General features: G+C 49.3%; 1 protein-coding gene across 3 annotated transcripts; it reads right to left on the bottom strand.

Moving 5' to 3' along the window:
* Positions 1–4: 4 nt before the first annotated feature.
* Positions 5–20,596, bottom strand: GSN (gelsolin). 3 transcript variants are annotated; one of them, XM_058038239.1, is made up of 17 exons: positions 20,557–20,596; positions 8,277–8,478; positions 7,610–7,764; positions 6,624–6,785; positions 6,284–6,433; positions 5,949–6,038; positions 4,922–5,054; positions 4,603–4,691; positions 4,204–4,419; positions 3,449–3,582; positions 2,901–2,991; positions 2,532–2,702; positions 1,738–1,912; positions 1,337–1,461; positions 1,098–1,175; positions 612–672; positions 5–376 (listed from the first exon to the last, which is right to left on the bottom strand). In XM_058038239.1, the coding sequence occupies exons 2-17, from the start codon at positions 8,467–8,469 to the stop codon at positions 207–209; spliced, it is 2,193 nt and encodes a 730-aa protein (XP_057894222.1). In that variant the 5' UTR covers positions 8,470–8,478; positions 20,557–20,596; the 3' UTR covers positions 5–206. The 3 variants fall into 3 exon arrangements, with proteins under 3 accessions (XP_057894222.1, XP_057894223.1, XP_057894221.1); XM_058038240.1 differs by lacking the exon at positions 20,557–20,596 and adding an exon at positions 20,115–20,140; XM_058038238.1 differs by lacking the exon at positions 20,557–20,596 and adding an exon at positions 9,594–9,780.
* Positions 20,597–24,329: the final 3,733 nt, after the last annotated feature.

Raw genomic sequence — 24,329 nt, 5'->3', positions numbered from 1 at the left:
GTTCTTCCCATATTTCATACAAGCTTTATTGTATTAAATATAATCAAAGCAATGAGTAGGGTCAATGACTGGTCATGATTGTTTTCGGAAATTATTGCACAGCTAATTGGCTATTAACATCATTCCCTCGTTAACATACATCCTGCAGGAGGAAGGAGCTCTTGAAGGCACTGAAGGCACTGAACTTGCTCTGTTTCAAACATTGCTCACACATCCACATCTGCCATTGCTCTCTGCAGGGGATCCACAGCCCAGTAGTCATCATCCCAGCCCAGGAACCAGCCAGAGAAGGTGGGAGGCTCAAAGCCCTGCTTGACAATGGTCACCGGGGTCCTCTTGTCCCGCGTGGAGGGGTCTGTGTCAATGTAGCGCTTGGCTGGGGACACAGGGAGGGAGCTCACTGAGCACCAGCCCTGCAGAGCAGCAGCTCAGCTGGGGCCAAAGGGCTGCCAGAGAGGCAGCTTCACATGGGCCATTTGAACAAAAACACCCGCTGAAAGTTTGGAGCCTATAGTTTTACCTATGCCTGTCAGAATATGAATTGCCTGAGTCACGATCACACAGTGGGAAAAGGAGAAAGGGATAGTTCAGAGAGGAAAATGTGATATTACCAGACTTCAGTGCCTCAGTCTTTTCTTCTTCCTGGGCATCTTTCCCAATCCATACAAAGACCTAAAGATAAAAATATTAATTACTTCAGCATCAATCATTCTCTTTATGAAGGGATAATTTAGATGAAGCCTCAGTGAACAGAGCATGACACAAACCAGAAAATCCTCATGTTGGTGTGCCTGGGTTGCCAACCAACATGGCCAAAGCTCTATTGGTCAATAATGGGAAGTTTTTTGCCTGCATTTTATCTACATGCATTGTAGACCCTTGAACAAATTCTACACTAGCTTAATGTCAGGGGAAAGTAGCAGATGTTTGAACATTTTTCCATAAAACATCAGAATTCAGCTCTGAGTTGCCATGTGGCTGATGTGTGCTGGATCTGTAATACAACAGCACCTCTGGCTATTGCGGTTCAGGTCTCAATCTAGAGCCAATCTGTGCCTATTCTTAGCTCCTCTTGTCCCCCTGTAAACGTGACATACCTGATCCCATGTGTCCAGGAGCATCACATCATCTGTGGCAAGGTCATCCTGAGTCAGATCTCCAGGAACTTCTTCAATCTGAAAAAACAGGGTTCAGATGAGCGCAGGCTTTATTTACTTTATCTGCACAGGACAGACCGCACAAAGATCAGGGATAAGCTGGTGGGGGGCTCAGAGCAGCTGGGCCTGAGCCTGTCCCCCGTGCCAGGTGGGTGCTGGATGCATCCCCAGGCACTCACGGTGAAGCGGCCGCTCTTGTTGGAGCACGCGAAGAGGCGCGGGGGGTGCGTGTCCATCTTCTTGTCCTTGAGGCGGGGCGAGGTGCGGTACGGAGCTTTGCCACCCAGGGCTGCCCAGAAATTGTCTGGAAAACAGAGAGAGAGAGAGACTGATGCTTCTCCTGTTCAGGGAACCACACCAGGGTTATGCTTTGGGCAGGACTCGAAGCGTTCTTCCAGGTCAGGAAGTCCCAATGGCCTGCAGACATACATGAGAGTGCTGTTCAACAATGAAAATACCCTGAGAAGCCCCTCTTGCCCATGTCCACATCTTGTTCTGGGAGACAGAATACCCATGAGATAATTGCTGAGGATGTGCAGCTACACAGAAATGGTCTCAGACTCCACTGTGACCCCCTCACCTGGCTCTTTGCCCTCAGCAACCTGTACTGGGCGAGCTCCCAGAATCTTCAGCAGCTCCTGTGCTCCTGATTTCTCAGCGTTGCTGGCTCCTTGGCCAACCCACAGGTAGGCAGCAGAGGGAGTTTTCAGGACAAAGGCATCATTGGAGTTCAGCTGACTGGCTGTAGGATCCAGCTGAAAAGAAGAAACACTGCAGGTGTCAGGTGTAACCATCCTCTACAGGGAGCTTTCAAAATCAAACCACAACCTACAGTTGAATAAACTGCAAACAAGATTTTCCATATGAGCATGGAAAGCTGTCAGATATGTTGAGTATTCCCTGTATCCAAGTGATGAGTTAGATTTTCCACATGGGAAGAGTAAATAACTCTTTCAATGTGTGATTAGAGGTACACATGATCTATAGCAGGAATGCCTGGCTGTCATTGTGCCAGTCCTGGTGGTTATGGCAGGAGATTGAGGAGCTCACCAGGGAGCCCATGGCAGAGCAGTGCTGCCAACATTGATCAATCATTAACAGCAACCCCTCTGTGTCAACAAGGACAAGCCTCTTGAAGCTGGAAATGTGGGGAGTTCCTGCAACCACAAAGCACTGCCCTCTCCTCAGCAGGATTTACTCTCCCCTTTGCTGTTGCACAGAGGGGTTTGTGTGCGTTTTCTCTCAGAGCACTGGGGCTCTGAAGCGTGTCCTGGCCCAAGTTCCTCTTCCATGGAGGGAACTGAAATCTCCAGTGGATCCTGTTCCCACCATGGGCTGTACTCAGCACCCCAGGGCTGGCTGTCCCTCACGTACCTCCACTGCTCTGGTGGCTCCGGAGGTGCTGGAGCGCACCTGGAACAGCCGCGTTGCCGCAGGAGCAGTCTGGCCTCCTTCCCTCGAGGTTCCACCCTTGTAAACAACCAAGGGCTTTCCACCAAACATGCTCATCAGGTGAGGGGGCTCTTTCCCTTGCACTACTCGTTTCTGAAAAAAGGAAACTCCCTGTCAGTTTTGAGGAGTGCAAGACTAACCAGAAATGGCTTTTACAACCCTCTGTTGAGCTGGAATATTCACAGAGCACCCAGCTGGGCCAGGTGTTTAATATATATATATATATATATATATAAAAATATATTCTTTATTCCCCCAGTGTTGGGGTTGGTTTCTGCTGGGTCTCTTTACCTGCACAGGGGTGCCTCCCAGCTCCTCATCCAGCTGTACTGTGAGGAATGCAGAGGTTGCAATCTCATCCTGCGTGGAGTCGGCGCCCTGCCTGGAGAGCAAAGCCAAATCCCAGCTTTATTCTCAGCCTTTCCCCCCACACACCTTACAGAGATCAAGAGGAGTAAGGGAACCCTTTGATACTGAATCTCTGCAGCACTTCCTTCAACACAAAGGAGAAATTCCTTATCCTCTATTGTAGCACACTGAGTACAGGGGGAGATAAGAACCTTTCCTAGATAAGCAGAGCTTGATCCAAAGAAGTGAGTAATAACTGGGGGGTTGGAAAAAAAAATGTTCACACAGTAATTCCCTCCATTGTTCCACGTCAAATGAAACATCCCAGACCTCTGGTATCGTTTTGTTTGCAAGGGAAAGTTATCCAGGGTGAAACTTTATCCCCAAAGATCCTCTGAAAGCAGGAACCAGCAGTGATCGATTTTCCGAGTGGACTCGCAGCCCCACGCAGCCCCAGCGTTTCCTGACTTGCCCCAGGGTAAGTCCCGTACCAGGTGTAGATGATCTGTCCTCGCTTCCCGTCGTGCTGGTAATCGTACAGGATGATGTAGCTGTCCCCGCCGTAGAACTGCCCGTACGTGGCGGGGTCCACCGGCACCTTCTCGGAGCCTTCTATTCTCCAGATCTGGCGGGAGAGGAGCAGAGGCGCTGCAGAGCGAGCCCACTGGCGGCCCGAATTATCCCGGAATTATCCCCGAATTATCCCGGAATTATCCCCGATTTATCCCGGAATTATCCCCAATTCCGCATCCCGCAGCCGGCGGTGCTGCCGCGCCCTCTGCCGGGACCTGACGGGACAATTCCCATCCGCTCCAGCGGCGGGTCCCGAACGGAGCTTTGAGGCTTTTCTGGGCGCTTTAAACAGCCAAACCTCGGCCGGGCCCGCTGTGGGCTTCTGGACAGTTCTCAGCCCGTTCAAGCCCAGCTCCACCCCTGCTTCTATGCTCAAAGTCATGAACCCAGGTGCTCCAAGACATTCATACATGGGATGGCAACAGGGAGAATAATCAGGAGGAGGAGGAATAAACTCATGTCCACAGTGCAGGGAAATTGTGGAATCACAATCAACCCCACTTTTCTGCAGAGTTTTCAAGACCCTGCTGCTATTTCTGGTGTCAGAAATTCCCCCAGTAGTTCCAAGACCTCAGCATTGACGGCTCTGTGGCCTCCTGGCTCTTGCAGCAAGGCCATCAAGTAGCAAAGAAAAGTCTGGAAAGCTTCCCAGAGGGATTGTGCCACCACTGACCTGCTTCTTGCCAGAGCCATCATCCTCCATGCCGTGCTGGGCAGCCATGGCCTTGGAGCTGTGCAGGGTGGCAGCGTCGAAAGGGACCTGCTCGATCTTGGCAACGTGGCCAGACACGTGAGGCTGCCCCAGCCCTTCTGTCTGGTCCTTGTCCCGCCAGTTCTTGAAGAATTGCTTGAACAAAGGTGTCTCTCCACTCTCAGGGAGGACTTGGATCTGAAAGGAATGAGCCTTTAGAGCCATGTCCCTAAGAACAGCAGGTTTATCTACTCTTCTCCACTTTCAGAAGAGGTCATGGAAAAGGTAAAAGAGTATCTGAGAGGAAGAAACTTTAACTACCAGCGGTGCCCATGTGGCAGAAAAGTGACCCCAGTGCTTGGGGCTGCCACAGGTCCTTACCTGGGTGTGTTTGGGATAACCCATCTTGTCAATGAACTCTGAGGCTGTTTTCAGTGCTGCCTTCTTCTCTTCAGAGTTGGCACCTTTGCCTTTAATAAAAATAGAGAGAAAGGGGGTCAGGATTTCTTACCCAGAGAAGAAACTGTCCCAGGTACCTTCTGCCAAAGGGTCCAAAAGGGCCCAGCCTTCCAGGTAAATGATGCCAAATAAGAAATGACCATTGTTGGATCTCTTTCATGCCTGTTGTGACGGCTGAGAGAGAACAACATTTCTAGTTATGATATTAATTCAATTCTTTTCTCCCAGTTCTCTCAGGTACCTTTCCAAACAAAGATCTTCCCATCTGTGCCATGGTCCAGGATGAAGCAGTCATCTGTGCTCAGGGCTGCCTGGGAGAAGGGGTTCTCATCTGCCACCAGGGACACTGCCATGTTCCCAGCCCCATTGGACACCTGTCACAAAACAGCACAGAGGTCACATAAGGCACTCTCTGCTCCCTGCTGCTCAGAACTCAGGGAGGGGAAGGGAAATCCATTTAAATGCACTGGCTGCTGCAGGCACTATTGTTTTCAAACAGGATACCTCTGACACAGTAACAAAATGGCAAAAACATAACACTCACTCTGAAGATTTCAATTATTTCTAGCAAAGTACATACTGCTGGGACCAAGGAGAGATTGGTCCAAAATGGGAAATATCCTCAGTGCAAAGGAAATATCTTCTAAAGCAAGCCAACTACACATAGGGACTGAAGGGTAACTGGAACAGCCTCCCTGTATCAAGTGGAGTTAAAAATCTGAGTTCCTCTACTGACTGATGCATAAAGTGCCACATAACAAAGTATCTAAGCAGATATTCACCCCATGGATACCAGAGGCTGCTTAGAGAAGATTCCTCCCAGATAGTCTCAGACACTCTTCTCCACTCACACAGCTGATGGCAAACGGCACCTTCCAAGTCATGGCTTCATCTGGGTGTTAGAAAGGGGCAGGTCCTGCTTTGCAGGCTCACTGTTTTTAGTTCTTTCCTGTCACTTTCCTAATACGATCCCTGACAGCACAGAGGAAAACTTCCTCTTTCCCTTATTTGTTTCACACTCCACCCTTCTCTCAAAAATTCCTGCAAGTCCCAGCTGTCTCACTACAGTTGTAAGTGGTGACAAACCAAGAGAAAGTACAGGGATATGCAGTGTGAGCAACCAAGGCTCATACATAAAACTTGTTAAGAAGCAGAGTGAGGCAGGAGTAGGACTCGGAGCAGCTCAGCTCCTCTCTGCTATTGACCTCCATCCAATTTCACAAAGATCACTCCACTCTCCCCAGAGTTATGTCAGGGCTCCTCATTACCTTGTACAGCTTAGCCAGCTTCCTGTTGGCTGTGTCGGTTTTGGTCTCATCAGAAGCTCCTGCTGGCAAATTGGGCTTTGGTCCCAGAACCTGTGAGGGAGAGAGAAATCATTACCAGCCAGTCCAAGAACATCCTCCTTCCCAGGTGCTCCAGTCAAGAGAATGAGTGGAAGAGAATTCCTGATCAGTCACGTAAATTCCCTCTGAAGTCCCAGTGGGGCAGAGGACCAGCTCTGCACTGAGCTGTGTGTTTATACCACACAGAGCACCCACCCCACCTTTCTTTCACACCCCACTTGCCACTCCATCATGGAGAGAGGCACAGAGGGAATAACCTGGAGCATTTCCTCGCGCTCGGATCCCTCCTCTGACACGTAGACCTTGGCGCGGCCGTTGCGCTCGTTGTCCCGGATCCCCTTGGCCAGCACCGTGGCCTTCAGCCGCTCCTGCCGGTTGCTCTGGGAGCCACACCACTGGAAGATGTTCTGGGGAAGGACAAAGTGGTGTCAGAGCATGACAGCACCTCTCCAGGTGAGACAGGACTCAGCTGGGACTGAACAATGTCAGTGCTTCAGGATGCTCAGCACTTAGAAGGGGGAAAATAAAACTCATGTGAAGGTCAGAGACCTCCTGCCCCCTGAATTCTGCCACCCCTGCCTTTGACGTGGTACTCACACTGCCCAGGTCCAGGATGAAGCAGTCCCCTGTGTTGAAGCTGTCCCAGCTCACAGGCACCTCCGTGGCCCGGACTGTCCGCCTGCCCTTGACCTGCAGCAGCCTCTGCACAGTGACCTCGTTGGGAACCACGTGCCTGAAGCCAGAAGCCACACCACCAGCCTGGGGGGAAACACAGGAGCAAGGATTCACACCAGGGCTGGGGGAAGAGTGTATTCCCATCTGTATAACGTGTCCTGCCAACCAGAAATTATCCCAAGCTCAGGATTCACTTTCTCTGCTGATAGAACTGGGAATTATTTATCAATGCAGGCAAAAGAACCCACGTCAGTTTCCCTCAAAAAAAGCACAACCAACTTTAAATGAACAAAAGTAACAACAAGCGAGTGGGAAATAAACAAACCAGAAAGATCAGGAAAGTCTCAGACATGAGGAAATGTCAGCACTTTGCAAGCATGTGACCTGCTATCACTTTCCTTGTGCCTTTGGATTCCTAACAGACACAACTGCTTGACTGCATGTTTTCACTTCTTTCCCACTTTATTGTGATGGCAGGGAGGAGTAACTCCCACTACTGTTCATCTCCTTTACCAAAACATTGCACATGCTGGGAGGGTGGGCTGAGCACAGAGACTGCAAGGTCAAACTGTTATGCAAGTGGGGAGAAATCAAATCTCCCGGGTAGGCGTTTCCCATTAACTTTGCTGCTTCTTAAATTCATTCCAGGTGCCTTGGGACTGTTCTTTCCTCTGCCTCTTGAAGAAAAACAAAAGCTTGATTCCTAAAACTTTCTGGGGCTTTTCTTGTGTATTATTATTTCAGCCAAATCTCTCCCACTGGGATCTGCTGTTCTCCACCCTGCTCAGTTCCAACTCATTGAAAACATCTGGCTGAGAATGGCTTTTAAGCAACTGGAAAAAGTGCAATTCTGACTCTCCTGGGAATTGGGCAGGATGCCACTTCTTGCAGATTCAGTTGTCACCCACCTTGTATTTGATGCCAGATTTGAAGTAGCCCAGGAAGGTGGGGGACTCGTGGCCCTGCACCTCGCGGTGCTGCACTGCCTTCCCCTGCAGGTGCTCGTCCATCTGCACAGTGAAGATGGCAGCAGCCCCACGCTCATCCTGAGAGCTTTCATCACCTGAAACACAGAGAGGGCATGCAGGGTCTGCAAACACACGAGGAGAAAGCAGATTCAACTGTGATATTGTCAGAGCCTGGGGTTTGCAGGCTGTGGGGAAAGCTTTGGCACTCTGTACTCTGTGACACGGACAGCAGAGGGCACTTGGGAGAGGGAAAAATCCCTGATCAGGAGGAACACACCTGACCTCCCTCCTCTCAGGCAGAAAGGATTCCAGCCAGACTTTTCACCTGAGGTTTTGGTCTTCCCTGTGAACCTCTGCAGAACTTACCAGCCCCATTGCCCAGGAAAAGGGATTTTAGGGTGTAGGGTTTAGGATCAGAGGTGGCTGTACTCTATTGCAGAGACCACACAAATACTTGACCCGAGTAGGGCTATTTACCCCCAGCCTGCACTCTCACTGTGCTGCTGTTCCTTTCCTTGGGCAGCATTTCGTGGCCACGGCTGGAGCAGAGGCCCAGGGTCACTCTGGGCTCCCAGCTCTGTGTCCCAGGGACACTCCCAGCACTCACCCAGCCAGAAGTGCAGGTCGTACTGGAGGTTCCCGCTGCGCTGCTTGATGGTGTTCAGCACCAGGTAGGAATCCCCGGTGAAGAAATCTCCATAGAGGTTCTTTGGCACTGGGACCAAATCAAATTTCTCCACCCTCCAGATCTGAAGGCCGGGTTCCTTCCCAGCCTTCAGAAACTCGGCGTGCTCCACCATGCTGACAGGCTGGGGGCGAGACAGAGGGTGCTGTTCAGTGGGCAGGACACAAGGAAATCTTTAAATTAAATAGCTTCTCATCTCCTAACTTGTTATGCCAGGCAAAAAGTGGAAAGTTTCCTTTTTTCTCGTGCACTGCATTTTGAAGGGGGAAAAATAAGGATGTGTGTGGAAAGAATCCCTCCCCATTGATCACTGTTAATTTTCACTTCCAATCACCTCCACTTCCTGGCTTATTACTGGCTGATCCTCTTCTAGACTCTATTGTCTCTCTCTGGATTTTAATCTCTGTATTTTTCTTACTAATTTATAACTTTTAGTATGGCACATAAGTGAAGCTTGTCATTCTAGGCTGTGGGAAAGAAACTCCTTTTAACTCCACTTGTTGTACATCCTGCACAAACATGATTTACAGGTTTTCTAAAACCAAATGGGAAATGCTGTGAATATCATTGAATATTTAGGTAATTAACAGACTTCTTAAGGCTCTTCTGTTCTGATCTGTTACTAAACTGCTCCCTTGTAGGAATTACATTAATTTACACAACATCCTGTCCTAAAGACACTGCAATTTTGGTTTAATATGTTTACTGCCATCCTTATGCAATATGTCAACACAGTGCAATATCCTTTTTTTTTTTTTTTTTTAATAAACATAATGAACACTTTCTTATAAAAGAATTCACTTTGGTAATTCTGAAAGGAAATAAAACATTTCTGGTGTATTGCAATGAAGTCTGTCCGTCGATCACATCACACCTTTGAGAGCTATCAGGTAACAGGGAAGAAAACATTACAATATCACAGTAGAAGCATTCAGTACTTTGACAAAGAAGATGGTTCATAGCAGCTGATGGACAACAGTAAAATATGCTCAGTTTTCAAGGCAGAAATAAAGGATGTTACAAGCTAGAAAGCAAAATAGTAAGTTAGGTATCAAAGTGATTCCTAAGCTGAAATCAGATATCAAAGAGGGAAAAGAATGAACTTTATCATCATGATTCCAGTCTGTCTGAATCCTACCAAATTCCCACTAAAAGCTGACAGAGTTAAAGGAGAGGGACTCCTGGAAGTAGCTGGAACCAGAAGTTTTTCAGTGTTTAACTGTGATGTTCCTCACTTACCACAGCTGAGAGCACAAGAGCTGCTGTAACAACATATCCCAGCCCTGCCACAGACACGGAGCTGACACAGCTCAGCTTCAGAGCCATTGTGCAGCAAATGGTGAGGAAAAGATAATTGAAGTCCTTCCTGCCCATTTCTAGGAGCAAATGGGCTTCTCCCTTGTCCTGCAGAGCTGCGGGCAGTCCCAGCTCCTCCGGCGGCTGGGGCAGATGAGGGGCAGAAGCCAATCTTTTATCGGGGACAAACACACCCACCCCCTCGGCAGCGCAGGGGCGTAACGCGTCTGTGCAAACAGCGCGGCTGGAATCGCAGAGCCTCCCGCAGCCAGAGCCCAGCGCAATGTGCGATCCATTCCCCGCAGCGCCCGGGGGCACACGGGCCAAAGGCAGCGAAACTCGGAGACAGCAGCTACAGAGACAGCGCCTGTCAGCTGGGAGCTGCGAACTGATGGGACACAGAGAGCAGCACGGCGGCTCCGCTGGCAGGGGGCAGGGAGAGATCTGGGGAGAGGGGGATTCACGGGAGCAGCCCCAGGATGGGCAAGGCGCCCTCAGCTCCGCGGAGCTGCCAGAGCAGCGGAGCTCAGCCCGCGCTGGGCACCTGCAGGAGCCTCACACACAGCCCTGGCACCGACAGCTCGGGAGGGCTGGGGATGCGCTGAGGGAGCTCCCAGAGCACAACACAGCGCTCACAGTCTGTAGGTGACAGAACAAAAGCTCATTCAGCAATTCAGTAATTTCACAACCAAGTATTTCTGAGGGTGTAGCAACAGCCTGTGACAGGAACACGGGAGCCATCAAACCTACTCAGGCCAAAGGAATTACAACAGGGCTGGTTGTTGCACCCCAACAATCTGCCACCAATAAAGAGATTATTCTCCCAACTGTCTCACACTGCAGCAAGTTCATCTATCACATTTGCAAAGTGTTTGCAGTGAGTGACCCGAGCAGGAACCTTTCCCTGAGCCCCTCAGGACGGAGCAGCCACACAATGTGGAGTTGTGCTGCTGGGCACTTCACTCTCAACACAGCCAGGGGACAATTCCTGACAGGCTGAGCTTGCCACGGTCAGAATCTCTCAAAAGATTCTTAAACAAGGGGCCAAACCCTCCACCCATAAAACTCCACAACAAAATTCCACAAAGGAAAGAGCAGACCCTGCTTTGTGCTTTCTCCACTCTCCATGAGGATATTTGCTTTCCCTCTCTCCTGAGAACACTCTGCTGCTCTCTTGTCCAAGCTGATGCATTTTAACTTGAAATGTCACCTTGGCAATGTACCTTTGAAAATTTCACTGGAAAGTCTCAAAGTGAAACAGACAATAAAAACAATGTGCTAGTCCTGCTGGTATTTCTGATCTCTGTGAAGGAAGTTCAGAGTGTCAGAGGTCTAAGTCTCAGTGAAAAACATGTTGGAACCCTGACTCTAAGAAAGGCAGCTGTGAAAGGCTTTGGCAGCTGCAGCAAACCCCAAACTAAATGACTGGGTTGCATAACATTAGAAAGAGATGGGTCCTTTCCAAATGGAAAAATACTCTGGACTTTTTATTACTAAATTAAATACCTGTATCGTCCCACACCTGGGCAAACCACACAGACTGAAGGCACAAAGATCCAGGATAATCTTCTTTGCTAACATCCCACTGTAGAATACTGTAATCTGCAGATATATATAGATATAATAATTTTGAAGAGCATTTATTTAGGCTTCTAATTAATTTGGAATTTTGTAAGTCCAAGCTTGCATTGCCAATGAGCTGCAATATATAAATACAGGCAAAAAACTGAGGGAGGGCTACAGTGCATAAATTGTATATTTTAGTGCTCTTTCATAAAATTAATTAATCTGAGCCATTCCTGGAGGGAATAGGTATAAATCTACCCCAACAGCTGGTTTGGGTTATCACTGCTGGCAGCAAGTGTTGCATTGTTAAATGTTTGCTCTGGACATTGTTCTGAGGGCACTTGCCAGCTGAGATCACCAGGGCCCTGCTGGAAAGGGTGTCCTGATGGAGACATGGAAAACAGGCACTGTTCAAGCTGCTCTAATAAAAGTGTCCAGCTTGGTCCCAGAAAGGGTGCTGTGCACAGCCAATGTCTTATGCAAAGGAAAGTTGTTTAGGAAAACATGGAAAGGGCTTGGAATACAGGATTTCAGTGCAGATGGATCAGCTAAATGACACTTGGCTGCACAGTGATGAAAACAAGAACTTGGGAAAATGAGTCCAATGATTTGAGCAACCACTGGAAGACAACAAGTTCATGATGGTCTCCAGATGTGCAGTCACAGCAGCAGGACAGGCCAGGCCAGGAATGCCCTGGGATGGAGTCTGGCCTGCAGGAACAATCCCAGGGCACCCAACAGGAAAGGTGACCACTGATCAGAGTCTGTGTCTGGCCACAGCCCGGTGGCAGCCCGGAGCTGCTGCTGCAGGGAGGTGTGGAATGAACGAGCTCCCCAGGCTGGGAGCTGTTTGCTTCAGGACAGGCAGAGAGGCCCCAGTGCCTGAGCTCAGCAATGCCAGCCCTGCTGTGCATCCTGCTGGTGCCGTGCTGGGAGCCCTGACTGCTGCTGCAGCTCCATCCCCTCCGGCCCCGGCTCAGCTCCTGCCCCTCCTGGTGTCCAACCCACACCACCTCTCCTGTTTCCACCCTGCAGCTTGTAACAAACAGCTCTCTTGGTCTCCCTCCCTAAATTCCTCATTTCTGCCCTGCTCACCCATCCCTGTGGCTGTGCCTCCCTGCCATCTGTCACAGCCACCTCTGCCCTCCCAGACTGACACCAGCAGCCCTTTGGCTGTTTGTCTTCACTCTGAATTTCTGCCAAGGAGCTGCCCAGCTCTGCACTGCCCAGCACAGCCACACTGACAGGAATGTCCTGTTCCCTTCAGGAAAAACCTGTGGACACTGAGCCTGGAATCTCTTACTCTGCCTCATCACACTGCAAAATCCATCACAGGGAATAATTAGTGTGTGGTTCCTCCACATCAAATACACTCTCACATCGTCACACCTACCACCATCTAAAGCTTAATGATGTCACTACAGTGACTTTCTACAAGATAATATCATCCAATACTCACAGCAGGGAAAGAAAGAAAGAAAAAATCTTGATTTCATTCAGTAACTGGCCACTAACAAGAGAAAAATGAGCACAATTTTTGTGAAGCCTGGTTAATTCGTAATAATCTGCGGTAATTCACACCTGAATATACCCACAAATACAGACAGGACTTACCTGCACAGGGCTGCTCAGGAAAGCCTGGCTGAACTAAATGTGACAGACACAGGGTATCCCACATCCCCATGGCTTGTGCTCATTTGCAGCTCTGGCTCAGCTCGTGATGGGTTCAGATAATTTGTGTAAACCTGCTGCATAAACAAAACCCACACAGGAAGGGCTGCAGCCAACACAACACTTCCCCACAGAGCATCCAAACCACCTGCTGCTCACTGCTGGATCAATTCCTGCCTCTCTACATGGCAAAGGCTGGATTTCTGATCTCAATGGATGCCACTTGCAGAACATCAAAATAAGTTGCAAATACTGACTGAATTTCTTAAATATGAGGAGAACAGTAAATCTGAGCAGAGTCTCTATCCACACTACAGTCATGCTGCAAAAATGCCCTCATGCACCAATCCCTTTTGTAACTTGGGGGCACACATTTGCATTTCCACACAACTAACTCTCTCTTTTCTTTTATTTATTTGTCAAACATTGCATGGAGAATATGAACTGCTCCAAACAAACAGCAATATATGTCCTCAAAAAAGAAAGCCTCCCTTATGTCACAGCATTCCAGGCTGCCCACACCAAGTAAAGAGGTAAATTACTGCTGTATTTCTGCTGCAACAACAGGAAAACCCTAAATCCTTGTTTTGCAAGAGGCAAAGGGGTATAATCCTCCTGGCATGATCAGTTTGAGGAAATCTACAGGTTGTGCTTGCCACAGTAACAGCCCAGAGCAAGGGCTGCACTCCCCAGGTCTGTAATAGCGACACAGAAGAGACCACACAAACAAAACCCCAATAAAGTTATTTGCTTGCTTCAGGCTCAGCCCTTTGTGCACTTTGAACACCATCTACACTGTCTGACTACCCATGTAGCCATTTCTTTATTCTCTGGTCTGCTGCTGCCCATAAAAACTCTGATGAATTTACAAAGCTTGTGAGAGTGAACAGCACAGGACCACTTGAGATCTGACAATCCAAAACTCAGGCCATGATGCTGCTGAACACAGAGAAAGTTCAGCACAGGATCCACAGCGATGACAGCACACCCTGAAAATGGAAATATTTGTTCATTCATTCAACTTCCCTGCCAAACCAGTATAGAATATCAATAATTCTTCAGTAAACCATTGAAAATAACTCTGGCAGGACTTCAGCTTTGTTACCAAGGGGACAGGCATTGAAAAATATCTGAAGTGATGGATTAGCTCAGTTTTCAGTCTCCAGGCAGCCCTAAACTCATATATACACAAATCTAAACCCAGCTCCTTTCTTTCCTTTCCTTGAAGAAGCCAGTAAACAAAGGTTATTTGGGATAAGAAGGAACTGGCATGGGAGAGCCTCCTCCTCCCCAGCCCTGGTGACTCCATAAAGTATTTCAGCTCCTGGATGAGAAGCAGCACAGTTAATGGCATTCCCTGCAGCTACATCTTAATAGAGAAGCCACAAACCCAAAAAAATTCCAGCTGAGCTGCCTAAGTCAGATCAAGAGTCCAGGACATGAAGTCCAGCATTAGCTGTGCAACTGGCAAGTAAGTTTTTTGCATTTGTTAAATTAAGATTCCTACAAAACCACTTGAGCAAGTTAGAAGACCCAGAAGATTTGAGTATTGTTCACTTTTTCCAGCTGTTTGTTTGCACTGTGAGTCACATCAGCTCTATTCTGGGCTCTGTACCTTGTGAATACAACCCCCTTAGTAAACACAGAGCTTCCAGTCCGATGCACCCAGGCAGAAAACTTCAACCAAAACCTGAGTTTCCTCTCAGCTGCAGTGATGTAAATTGGGAAGAATATTACTTGCACAGGAGAAAGCTTTGGAGTTTAGACAGGTCTGCCATCTGAAACACACCCAGGGAAATTTGCTGATACAATCAGCTGGTTCAGAGCCCTGCCTTGAGCATAAGTGAGAGCTGAATCATGCACTTAAACATACACAGCACTGGGAAGGCTGCATCAGGGGAAACCACCAACCACTTTCATTCACTGGGGAGCAAAAACAAATCCTGAATTATGCTCCAACACAAATCATTGTTCAGTGCTGAAAAAATATTTAAGGAGTGTTTATGTAACACATAAGACATAAACCAGCACATTAAAATCTGACTACCTCCCCAAGTTATGTCCCAGAGAGAGAGCTGCTGGTGACAGCCAGAACACATTGAGGAAGGCAGTGAAGACATGCCTGTGGTCAGCTGCAGGGAAATGACACAGATGTTCTTCCTCCAGTCTCCAGGTTCAGGGGAAATCATCTGCAACTTTATGCAAACTGTTCTTCCCCAGAGAACGAGCTGATACATTCCTCTGCAGCACAGAAGTTGTTCAATCTGTGATCCATAACCCAAAAGCAACACAGTATTGCCAGAGGAAGGCTGGAAAGCAGGAGTGACCTCCAACAATCCAGAAGGGAAGCACAGAGCGTGGCCTTGCACTCCTTGAGCAGCATCAGGCCCAGGCAAGGGGGTAAAAGCACTTAGGAGTCATTGCCACACGTGGGACAAGGGCAGGAGAGCTGCAGGCAGGAGTCAGGGTTGAGTACAAGTGAGTAAAAAGCACATAAATGAATTTTGCTGAGGCCACAGTGACAGGGCACAGCTGGTCTGGTGTCACCACGGAGCCAGTGGGAGTCCATCAGTTCCTGCCTTCCACATCAGCTCCACACAGAATTCAACTTTCCACATCAAAAGTCTCCACAAGACATGAACAACTCAGGATTAACAAGAAAAAGCTGACTTAGTACACAATAAAAATCAAGGTGCTCCTTCTAGATCAGCCAAGGAGCAGAATGTGAGGCTGAGGGTTCCAGGCTGGCAGGGAACAGTCACAGACCTGTCACTGAAAGCTTCCTCCAGTCCTGCCCAGCACACACACATCTCCACCAGCCTCCTCCTCAGGGAGAGACAGGGCTCCCCCATTCCCCACTCCCCATGCAGCGCCTTCCTTCACAAACACCAACTTCCAAGTAATCCCTGTGGGAAGGGAATTATCAGAGCTCTCCTCTCCATTTTGTCCCAGCTCTCCTGACACGGCCAGGTGTGGCCCGGGCGTTAATGACTGCGGTGAACATTCCGAGCCTCTCACGCAGGAGTTCCCAGCTCCAGAGCACCCAAGGGCAGGGACGGGAGCAGCACAGGCAGGAATGCCCGGAGCTCCCGGCCCGCGGGCACAGCCACCAGAGGGCAATGCTGGAAAGGCATCCCAAAACCAGCCCTTCCTCCTGGGAGCTGCGCGATCAACAGGAGAGGGTTCCAATTTATCTCATTTCAAACATGACTCGAGTTCTGGTGTGGAGAAGCCACAAGGAGTGAATGTGACCTGTCAGAGCAGGCAGCTCAAAAGAAAGGAAAGTCCTCACAGTGTCAGTGCTCACTGCAGCGGCCTCCGTCCATCTTGAGAGATCCCGGGATGATTCATTTCCTCCAGTGTTTTAGAGATGCTGTTTTGAATTGTAGCTGTACTTTTACTGCATGTGGAAACACTGAGTAAATAACATATGTCTAAACTTTGGGTTTGGACAGTGTCCCACTGCCTGACTGCCCTGATACAGACAAACTGTTGTTTCTCCCACTCTGGTTGTGCTGGGACCTCAGCTCAGATCAGTTCCAGCTCTCCAGGTTCTCAGTGGGAGGTGAATGAGGAACAAAAAAAGAGAAAAGGAAAGACCAAACCCACAGTCTATAGTCAGAAAAGAACACTTTGAAACAGGCAAAAGGAAAAAATATATAAATCTTCAGAGTCCATACCATCCAGACACCATCACACCCCAAATATTGATCACAAAAACCTGGAATATCCTGACTGAGAACGGAGCTGCTCACAGAGTCCCAAGGCTGGGGAAACTGAAGGAAGTAAAACAAAGGCTGTTCTGCAGAGGGCAGTGTGAGATGCCCAGAGCCCAACCAGCCACTCCCATGGCAGCAGCAGCACCAGGCTCCCTGAGGGCCCGGGTCCAGCACGGCCATTCCGAGCTGGCTTTTCCAGCCAGCCCAGCTCTGCTTAACCCCGCTCCTGTCAGAGCTCTATTTAACCTTGCAAATGCATCATCAGTGGATAAGCAGAGATAAATACCCGGGTGTCCTGCTGAGACAGGCTGCTACTGCCTTCCCTGACTTCTCTGAGCACCCTTTCCTTCCCTGAGCAGGTGTGAAGCTCTGGGCTGACATTTCATGGGCACTGCCCGCCCCGATTTCATCTCTGCTGGGATTTCTCAGTGCCACAGTAACAGAGCCCTGGCATGGCCCTGGGGCAGCAGAGGCACACAGCGATGGGCACAGCCTGCCTGTAAATTTAGTGCAATACCACACCTGCCCTGCTGTGCAGGGAAGCATTCCTGCATTTCCCTGATGCCAACCAGGGCAGGAACACCCTGCTGCAGGGCAAACAGGCACCCAGCAGCGTCTGACAGCTGATAAGGGGCCCAATGAATCTGGCCATTGGTGCTATCAGGGTGTAGGACACAGTGTAAATATTGAAAATCTGCCGATGCCTGTGCCTTGCAGGAAAGCAGAGGCAGAGGCAAACCCCCTGAAATGCAGGCCTGGTGCACACCCGGTGCCTGGACACTCCCACCACCGGGCATTTACCTTCCTCCTCCTCACTGAAACACCTGAAGAAGTCAGAATCCCTGAGCCAGACACTTCCCCATGCCAAGTCACAAGGACAGACCTGAGGGAGGGTGCCTGAGCACTTTTCCATGCTCATCTCTGTGCAAACATCTGTTGTGAGGCAGTGCTGAGGCAGCTCGGCCGTGCCCGGGGCTGTCTCGGCTGCATTCCCTTCTCCCGCTGCTCTGTGCAGCCTCCTGCAGGAAAACACTTCCTTCCCCAGCTGCCCGAGCCCAGCTCTCAGCTCAAGAGCTGTGCACGATCCCCACCTAGGGAGCTTGTGCCTGACACAGGGAAAATAGTTCCAGCATGGCTCAGAGCTCCAGCAAGTTTAGTGCTTTTATGGGAAAGGAATTAATCATCCAGAGCGTTTCTTTCTGATTCCCTCAGGCTTCTTAGTGTCTGAAGTGATTAATTAATGATTAAGGGACTGAATAGACACACACTTGAAATAATGCTGTGAGCAGCAGAACAAATGAAGTGACAGAGGTGCACAAAGAGCTGCACAAAAGCTTCACAAAAAAATAACTTGAGGTTTTCTTCCTAATGCAAAACCTGAGCGACCTCTGAAAGCCACTGCATAAAACATCCTTTGAGTCTTGAGTTTAAAACGATCCAAAACAGATTAGAAGCAAACATATGAAATATCAATACATACAATTTTCTTTTCAGCTGAAATTGCTAGAAGGGATATCAAATACCTGGTCCAGAGAACCAGACAATCACTAACCAACAGAAATAATACACAGCTTGTTACAGGCAAATTGTCCATGTCAGAATCTTCTGCCTTTTCAGGAAAAACATTTGATAATAATCAAGCAGAGGCAGAGACACGCTCAGAACTCGATTATTCACATGGTAATTCCTGAGTGCTGTGGAATGGAACAGAAAACAAGAGCAGCTGCTTCTCTCTAGGCAGGAGTTATTGTACCCAAGCCACTCCATATCTGTGTTTAACCATGTTCTGCTTTACTGCAACCAAGCTGCAAAACTTGATCACCTCAGCTTAAAGAACAACAACAAAAAAGTTTCTTTATGTGTCCAGATTCCAAAGTAAATCAGGGAAATAGTTGTTTTGTGAAGCTGCATACTTCTGTCCAAAATCCTCTTTCCCATGCATGCCACTCAGCAGCAACACTTATGTCTGGGGCTGGATTAAAATGGAAAGCTTGTATTTGTGAGTGAGCTGAAAGCAGATACAAATCCTGAGCACTAAACACGTCACAGGGCTATTTTAGAAATGGTTTGGTTCCCACCGGAATTCTGTAAAACACCCAAGTACAACAAAAAGTTATTTTATCTGAATATGGGATGGGGGACAGCTCTGGGCCGGTCTGGGTCAGCAGCTGGACCTGAGGAAGGGCCCAACCCTTCCCTGGCACAGAGGCTCAGTGGCACTGCTGCCCACACCTCCAGTGCTGCCTGTGGCTGCAGCACCCCCAGAATTACAGAAATCATTACAGAGCCAGCCCTGCACTGGAACACATCAGGCAGCCTTTCAGCCAGAGCTGGCAGCAATCCCCCTGGTGACATTGTCAGAGCCACGAACCTGGATTGCAGAGTGCTCCCATGCCTGCTCTGCTGATGAAAGGAACAAATTCAAACGGGCTGGATTTGTGCCTGTAAAATCCAAGTTAAACCAGCAGCAGCAGTAGCATTTCTGCCTTGTCACCCTTTTGACATTCAGAAGCAGCCAGAGATTGATGGCTGGTTCCATTTCCCCACTGTTTTCCCCACAGCACTGGAATTCCACCAGCCAGAGAAAGCCTCTGCCCTGCCAAGAGCCAGAGTCATTCCTCTGGAGACACTGCAGGTACTCAGCTCTCACTGAAACTCAGCTGAACTCTCAGACAACCCCTGGGAAATCTCTCCCTGTCTTTAAACACGGAACATTTCAGGCGCTCACCACCCACCCATGCCACTAACGAGGTGTAACTAAAATTCCCACCCTGTCTTCATGCTGAATTCAGTGAAATCCAGGAGTTGGGCTCTCCAGCACTCAGCAAGCTGGTGATGGCACAGATGGGCACTGGCAGCCCAGGCTGGTGCCAGGCCAGCATTCCCATTATCCACTCTGGAGATGGACGGAGCTCAAGCAGAGCCTGGAACCATGGCCAGCCTGGCACTGGGCTGGGCAGGGAGGCAGCGATGCCAGCAGTGCCCATCCCACAGAGCAGATGTCAAACGGGGCTGACTTCTGCTTCTCTCTGCTCCTGCACAACTGAGCTCCCATCTCCCATCTCTCCGTGGTAGGAACTGTGGAATAAACTGCCCCGTGGCCAAGAGAAAGCAGCTGCAATAACCTGTGAGAGACCCATTCCTCAGTACTCAGGTTTCACTTCATTTTTCCAGATGGATGTTATAAGGTTCTCTGTAAAACAGTTTGAGAGCCCCAGAGGAGGAGAGGCATTTAAGGAACCCCCACCCCCTCTGACTCCAGAGCAGGACACCCTGAGCTGAGCCATGCTCTACTCCCACAAAGGAAATAAAGGAATTTCTTTTTTGCCGATAAACTTGCATCATGCAGAGTTGGTAGTGGAAAATGAAAATTGTAATGATCAGTAAGAAAAATAAGAGACTCAAGGGGAAACAATGCTAGTATCATCCTTGTTAGCAAAGTCGGATTTTTTACATCCAAGAGCAAATAACATTCAAAGCAGTTTTATTCCAAGAGGGATCTACTTACTAATGAGGCCTCCTTGAAACAAGTCATCCCCATAACTTTTTTTTTTTAACACTCTTCCTAGGAAACATTTTAAATATGTTTTCAGTGCCTACATTTTTTGAATTTCTATTCAAACAGAGCTTTCAAACATTCTTCCCCCAGGCAAGGAACAAAACAAACCAGCCCCCGCCGTTCCCATCACCGCTCGCACCGCTTCCACCGGCGTTCCCGGGCGCACCGGGCTTGCGGGGGCTCCTCCGCCCCCCGGCCCGGCGGGACGGGAACTGCTCCGGGGGGCAGGAGCCCGGCACAGCCCGGCACAGCCCCGCAGATGCCGCGGGAACCGCCCCGGGCAGGAGCGGGGCCAGGAGCCGGCCCCGCGCTCCCCTCCCTCCGTCCCTCCGAGCCCCCGTCCCTCCGCCCGGGGAAGCGGGGGCAGCCCCGGCCCCGCTGCCGGCCCTACCTGGTGCTGGCACTCGCGGGCAGAGGCGGCTGCGGGGCCGGGCAGGGCAGGGCCGGGCCGGGCAGCCCCAGGGGCGGGACCCGGAGCTCCCCCGCCTCCGGCCGCCGCCCGCCTCCCTGGGCGCGGCTGCGGGACCGCGGGGACACGGGGCCGTGGGCACCGGGACACGGGTACCGGAACATGGGCACCGGGACACGGGCACCGGGACACGGGTACCGGGACCGCGGGGACACGGGGCCATGGGCACTGGGACACGGGCACCGGGACACGGGTGCCGGGACACGGGCACGGCTCGGCTGGGCACGGCCACCCCGGCACAGCTACCCGGGCAGTTTGCCTGGCACAGTTATCCGCAGCGGTGAGCCCGGACACGGCGCTGGTACCGCCCGTGCCCCTCGGGCCCCGCGCGTTCCTGGAGTCCCTGCACGGGAGCCCGGCCTCTCCTGCCCTCCGGCTGCCACGCCTTCCCACCTCTTCACTTCCAGACCACGTTTGAACGCCTTGTTACATGAATTCCGTTGCTTGTTTTGTAGTTTTCATGCAGTTACTGGTATGTCCACAGCAAGCACAGGTACAGGGGATCTGTAGCACAGTCCCCTATGGATGACAGTCACTAATCAAACATCACTCTAGGATGAAGTGGGAGATGTCCCAATAACCATCCCCAGGGGCTGGGAGCTGTCAGTGTCAGTGCCCAGTGCCCTGGATGCCAGGGACCTCTTCCTTCCTGTGCCCTATTTATAGTGACCCTGTCCTGCAGCCATGCTCCAGGCCCTGTGTGTGGATGCACAGATCAGTGTGTCCAGATGTCACAGACCAGTGTGTACAGATGTCCTCTTGGCCCTGAGCCACACCAAGTTCTGATGCTCACCAGCTACAGTGTCCCTCAGACCATCTCCCTTGCCACCCCTGGGCACTGTGTGAGCAGAGATCTGGGGAACAAACTGGGATGACACAGGTGACAAGCTGTAATTGTTGGCTAGATAAGCCCTTTAAGCTCCTAAGAAGTTTGGTGTAACAATAAATTACTTGAACACTGTTAGGAGCACACATGAAGGCATGGACCTCATGGCTCATGTGCTTGGGAATGTCACACAGAGCTCACTCATCCCTCCTGTGGTGGTTGTGTTTGAAGTTGGAGAAAGAACACGATCCTTCAGAGCAATTTACCAGGGAGCATTTTCCATTTTCTGTGAAACATTGTATGTAATAACACATCTGAGAGCCAGTCAGGCATCTCCAAGGGCACTCACAAACAACAGAAATTTCTAACTTCTTGCATTTCTTATGGAGTTTTCCTCGGCACTCCCAGTGAGTTGTGGTAAATCTAAGGCAGGCAGGCCACAGACAGCTGCTGTTTTCCTTTGCTCTCTCCATCATGTAATCAGAGAACTGCCTTGTGCTCTTGAGAGGAGCACTGTACCGAGACAGTGCCACCCTGCAGTGGGTCTCACAAAAAAGGTTTCTATGCCACCAACAATGCCTCCCCTTGCTGCTGGAATTGTGTGGAACAAAGACATGGTTATTGATAAAGCCAGTGGTGGGTAATTCTCCTCTGTCATGGCTGTAACTGAAGAAGTTTTTTGTTATGCTTTTGTGTATGAGAACATTATTAACCAGGATATTTTAGGTGGGCTAAGAACCATCTGCCATTTTGATTCTGAAGTCTGGGAGAACTGTGCATAACCAAGGCAGGAGCAAACCTGAATATCCTTCACAAAGAGGCACTGACACTGCACAATCAGACACATTCTGCTCCCATAACTCATCTACCTGATGTTCTGCATCATGTTCACATCTTATCATGCATTTGTAACATCATTACACAGCTAAACCAAAAATTCTTCACCTGTCCATCAAATACAATTAATGCAAAATGACTTTGCCTTTTAGAAACACTGTGTTCAATTAGTTTAATTACCGTTAAACTGTAAATTGTTTCCATGGAAATTTTAGGTCCCCTTTTCCACTATTCAGCTGGAAATGCAGCTATGCTTGTGCTGTTGAGGGGCCTTGGCACGCTGAACCATTTGAGGGAGCTTCTTTCCAAGAAGCAACCTCTCAGTGCAGAGAGTGAGATGTGGAACCAGAGGCTCAGAGCAGAACCAAGAGAGTCTCCTGATGTCAGAAACTGCTGTGAGTGATGAGGAGGGCAGGAGGATTTCCAGGGAGCCTTGAGCTGTGGCACTGCAGAGTCCTTCAGCAAGGAAACCCTTGAGAAGGGGCACAAACCCCTGGAGGTTGGTGCTGTCAGCTCCAGAGGTTGCTTTCTACCCAGAATCAGCTCTGTGTGGATCAGTCCTGCCTTGTGCAAGATGATTGACTCACAGCACTGTCAGGATCTGCTCTCTGGGCATGTTGTCATGTCAGCCAGGAAACCACAGCACTTGCATGCCTCTGAAAAGCAGATGCTGCTATTTTGCAGACATTTCTGCAGTTTGGTTTTGTGCTAAAATATAAGCTATTGCTAAGGGCACAATGAAGTATGAATGCTTGGGGATTATGCTCAAGGCATCAGAAGGTGAAAGGTGAACTCCAAAATAAGTCAAATGAAGTCAGCAAAGCTCAGATTTATCTTCAGTCAGGACAAAAGGAGTCATGGTGAGCACTGACCCATCAGGTGGGCTCACTGCTGTGTGTATTTGGAAATATTCCTCAATATTAATGTTGAAGTTCCTGTGGAAAGGGGAACACTTCCATTCCATAATTCCCACAAAATATTGACAGAGAGAATCCAGCTGAGCTGCATTTACTGACACCAGAATCACCATGGGCCCAAATGTTCTTCTATCATTAATCAGTTTAATTTGAAGCTTTGAGGTTTGTAGAACTGCCAGTGGGCTTGGGCTGCCTATTTTACATGAGATGAAGGAACTAGAAAAGATAAAGAAGGAACTAAAAAAAAACCTTGACCACAGGAACATTTCTACAGACACCACAAAACTGAAATGGTAAGAGATGAAAGGAGAACTGGGCAACTCAAAAATAAAATACAAGTAAAGACCAGTTAGTCATCTGTGACCAATCCAGAGTTACGTGACCAACTCCCACAGAAGTGTATTTCAAAGTGGTTCCTGAAAAATCCCTGTTCTCCCTTCTGTCTCTGTCTAGACAAACTTGAGCAAAGCCAGGAGATGAAGTTGGGGTTCAGGGGGAAAGGACAGACAGACAAACCTGACTTTAGCTACTTTTTACTGTCTGTTCGTGGCCTGACAGTTTAAATTCTGACAGTCTGTCCTGCTTGCTGCTGTCCTCAGGGAAAACAGTGTTGCAGATAAAAAGTTCCATTCAATCCATGCTCTTCATGAATGCTGGTGTGTAATTTAATCATATTTAGGTTTATTTTCTTACAAGGATGCATTCTAAAGAAGGAAGCAGATCCTACAGATCACTCTGTGTAATTTATTTTCAAAGAAGAAAATCCTCAAACCTTCTATCAACTGCATTAACTCAGCCTTTACTTTTCCTGGGGTTTGTGGTACAGAAATAAACCCAAGAGCAAGGCTCACGTGAGCAGAACATTTGGATGCTGCTCCCTCTTGACAGAGGCCTCAGAAAGAGACACGTGGAAAAGGCTCTTCAAGAGGGGACTGACCCAGCAGAAATCCACAGGGAAGGGTGGGGCCACAGAGGAGGATCCCATCCCTGGCAATTTGGGATTGTTACCAATTTAGTGGGTTTTAATTACTGTTGTTAGGTTCTGTCCAGATGTTCACAATGAATGGGCTGAAGTCAGCCTTTTCTCAATAACTGTTGTTGGAAAACTGCTGCAG

The sequence above is a fragment of the Melospiza georgiana genome, chromosome 20, assembly GCF_028018845.1.
Source record: "Melospiza georgiana isolate bMelGeo1 chromosome 20, bMelGeo1.pri, whole genome shotgun sequence".
Classification (NCBI taxonomy): Eukaryota; Metazoa; Chordata; class Aves; order Passeriformes; family Passerellidae; genus Melospiza; species Melospiza georgiana.
The sequence above is the reverse complement of the archived record's forward strand: the minus strand, read 5'-3'. Positions and strand labels throughout refer to the sequence as shown.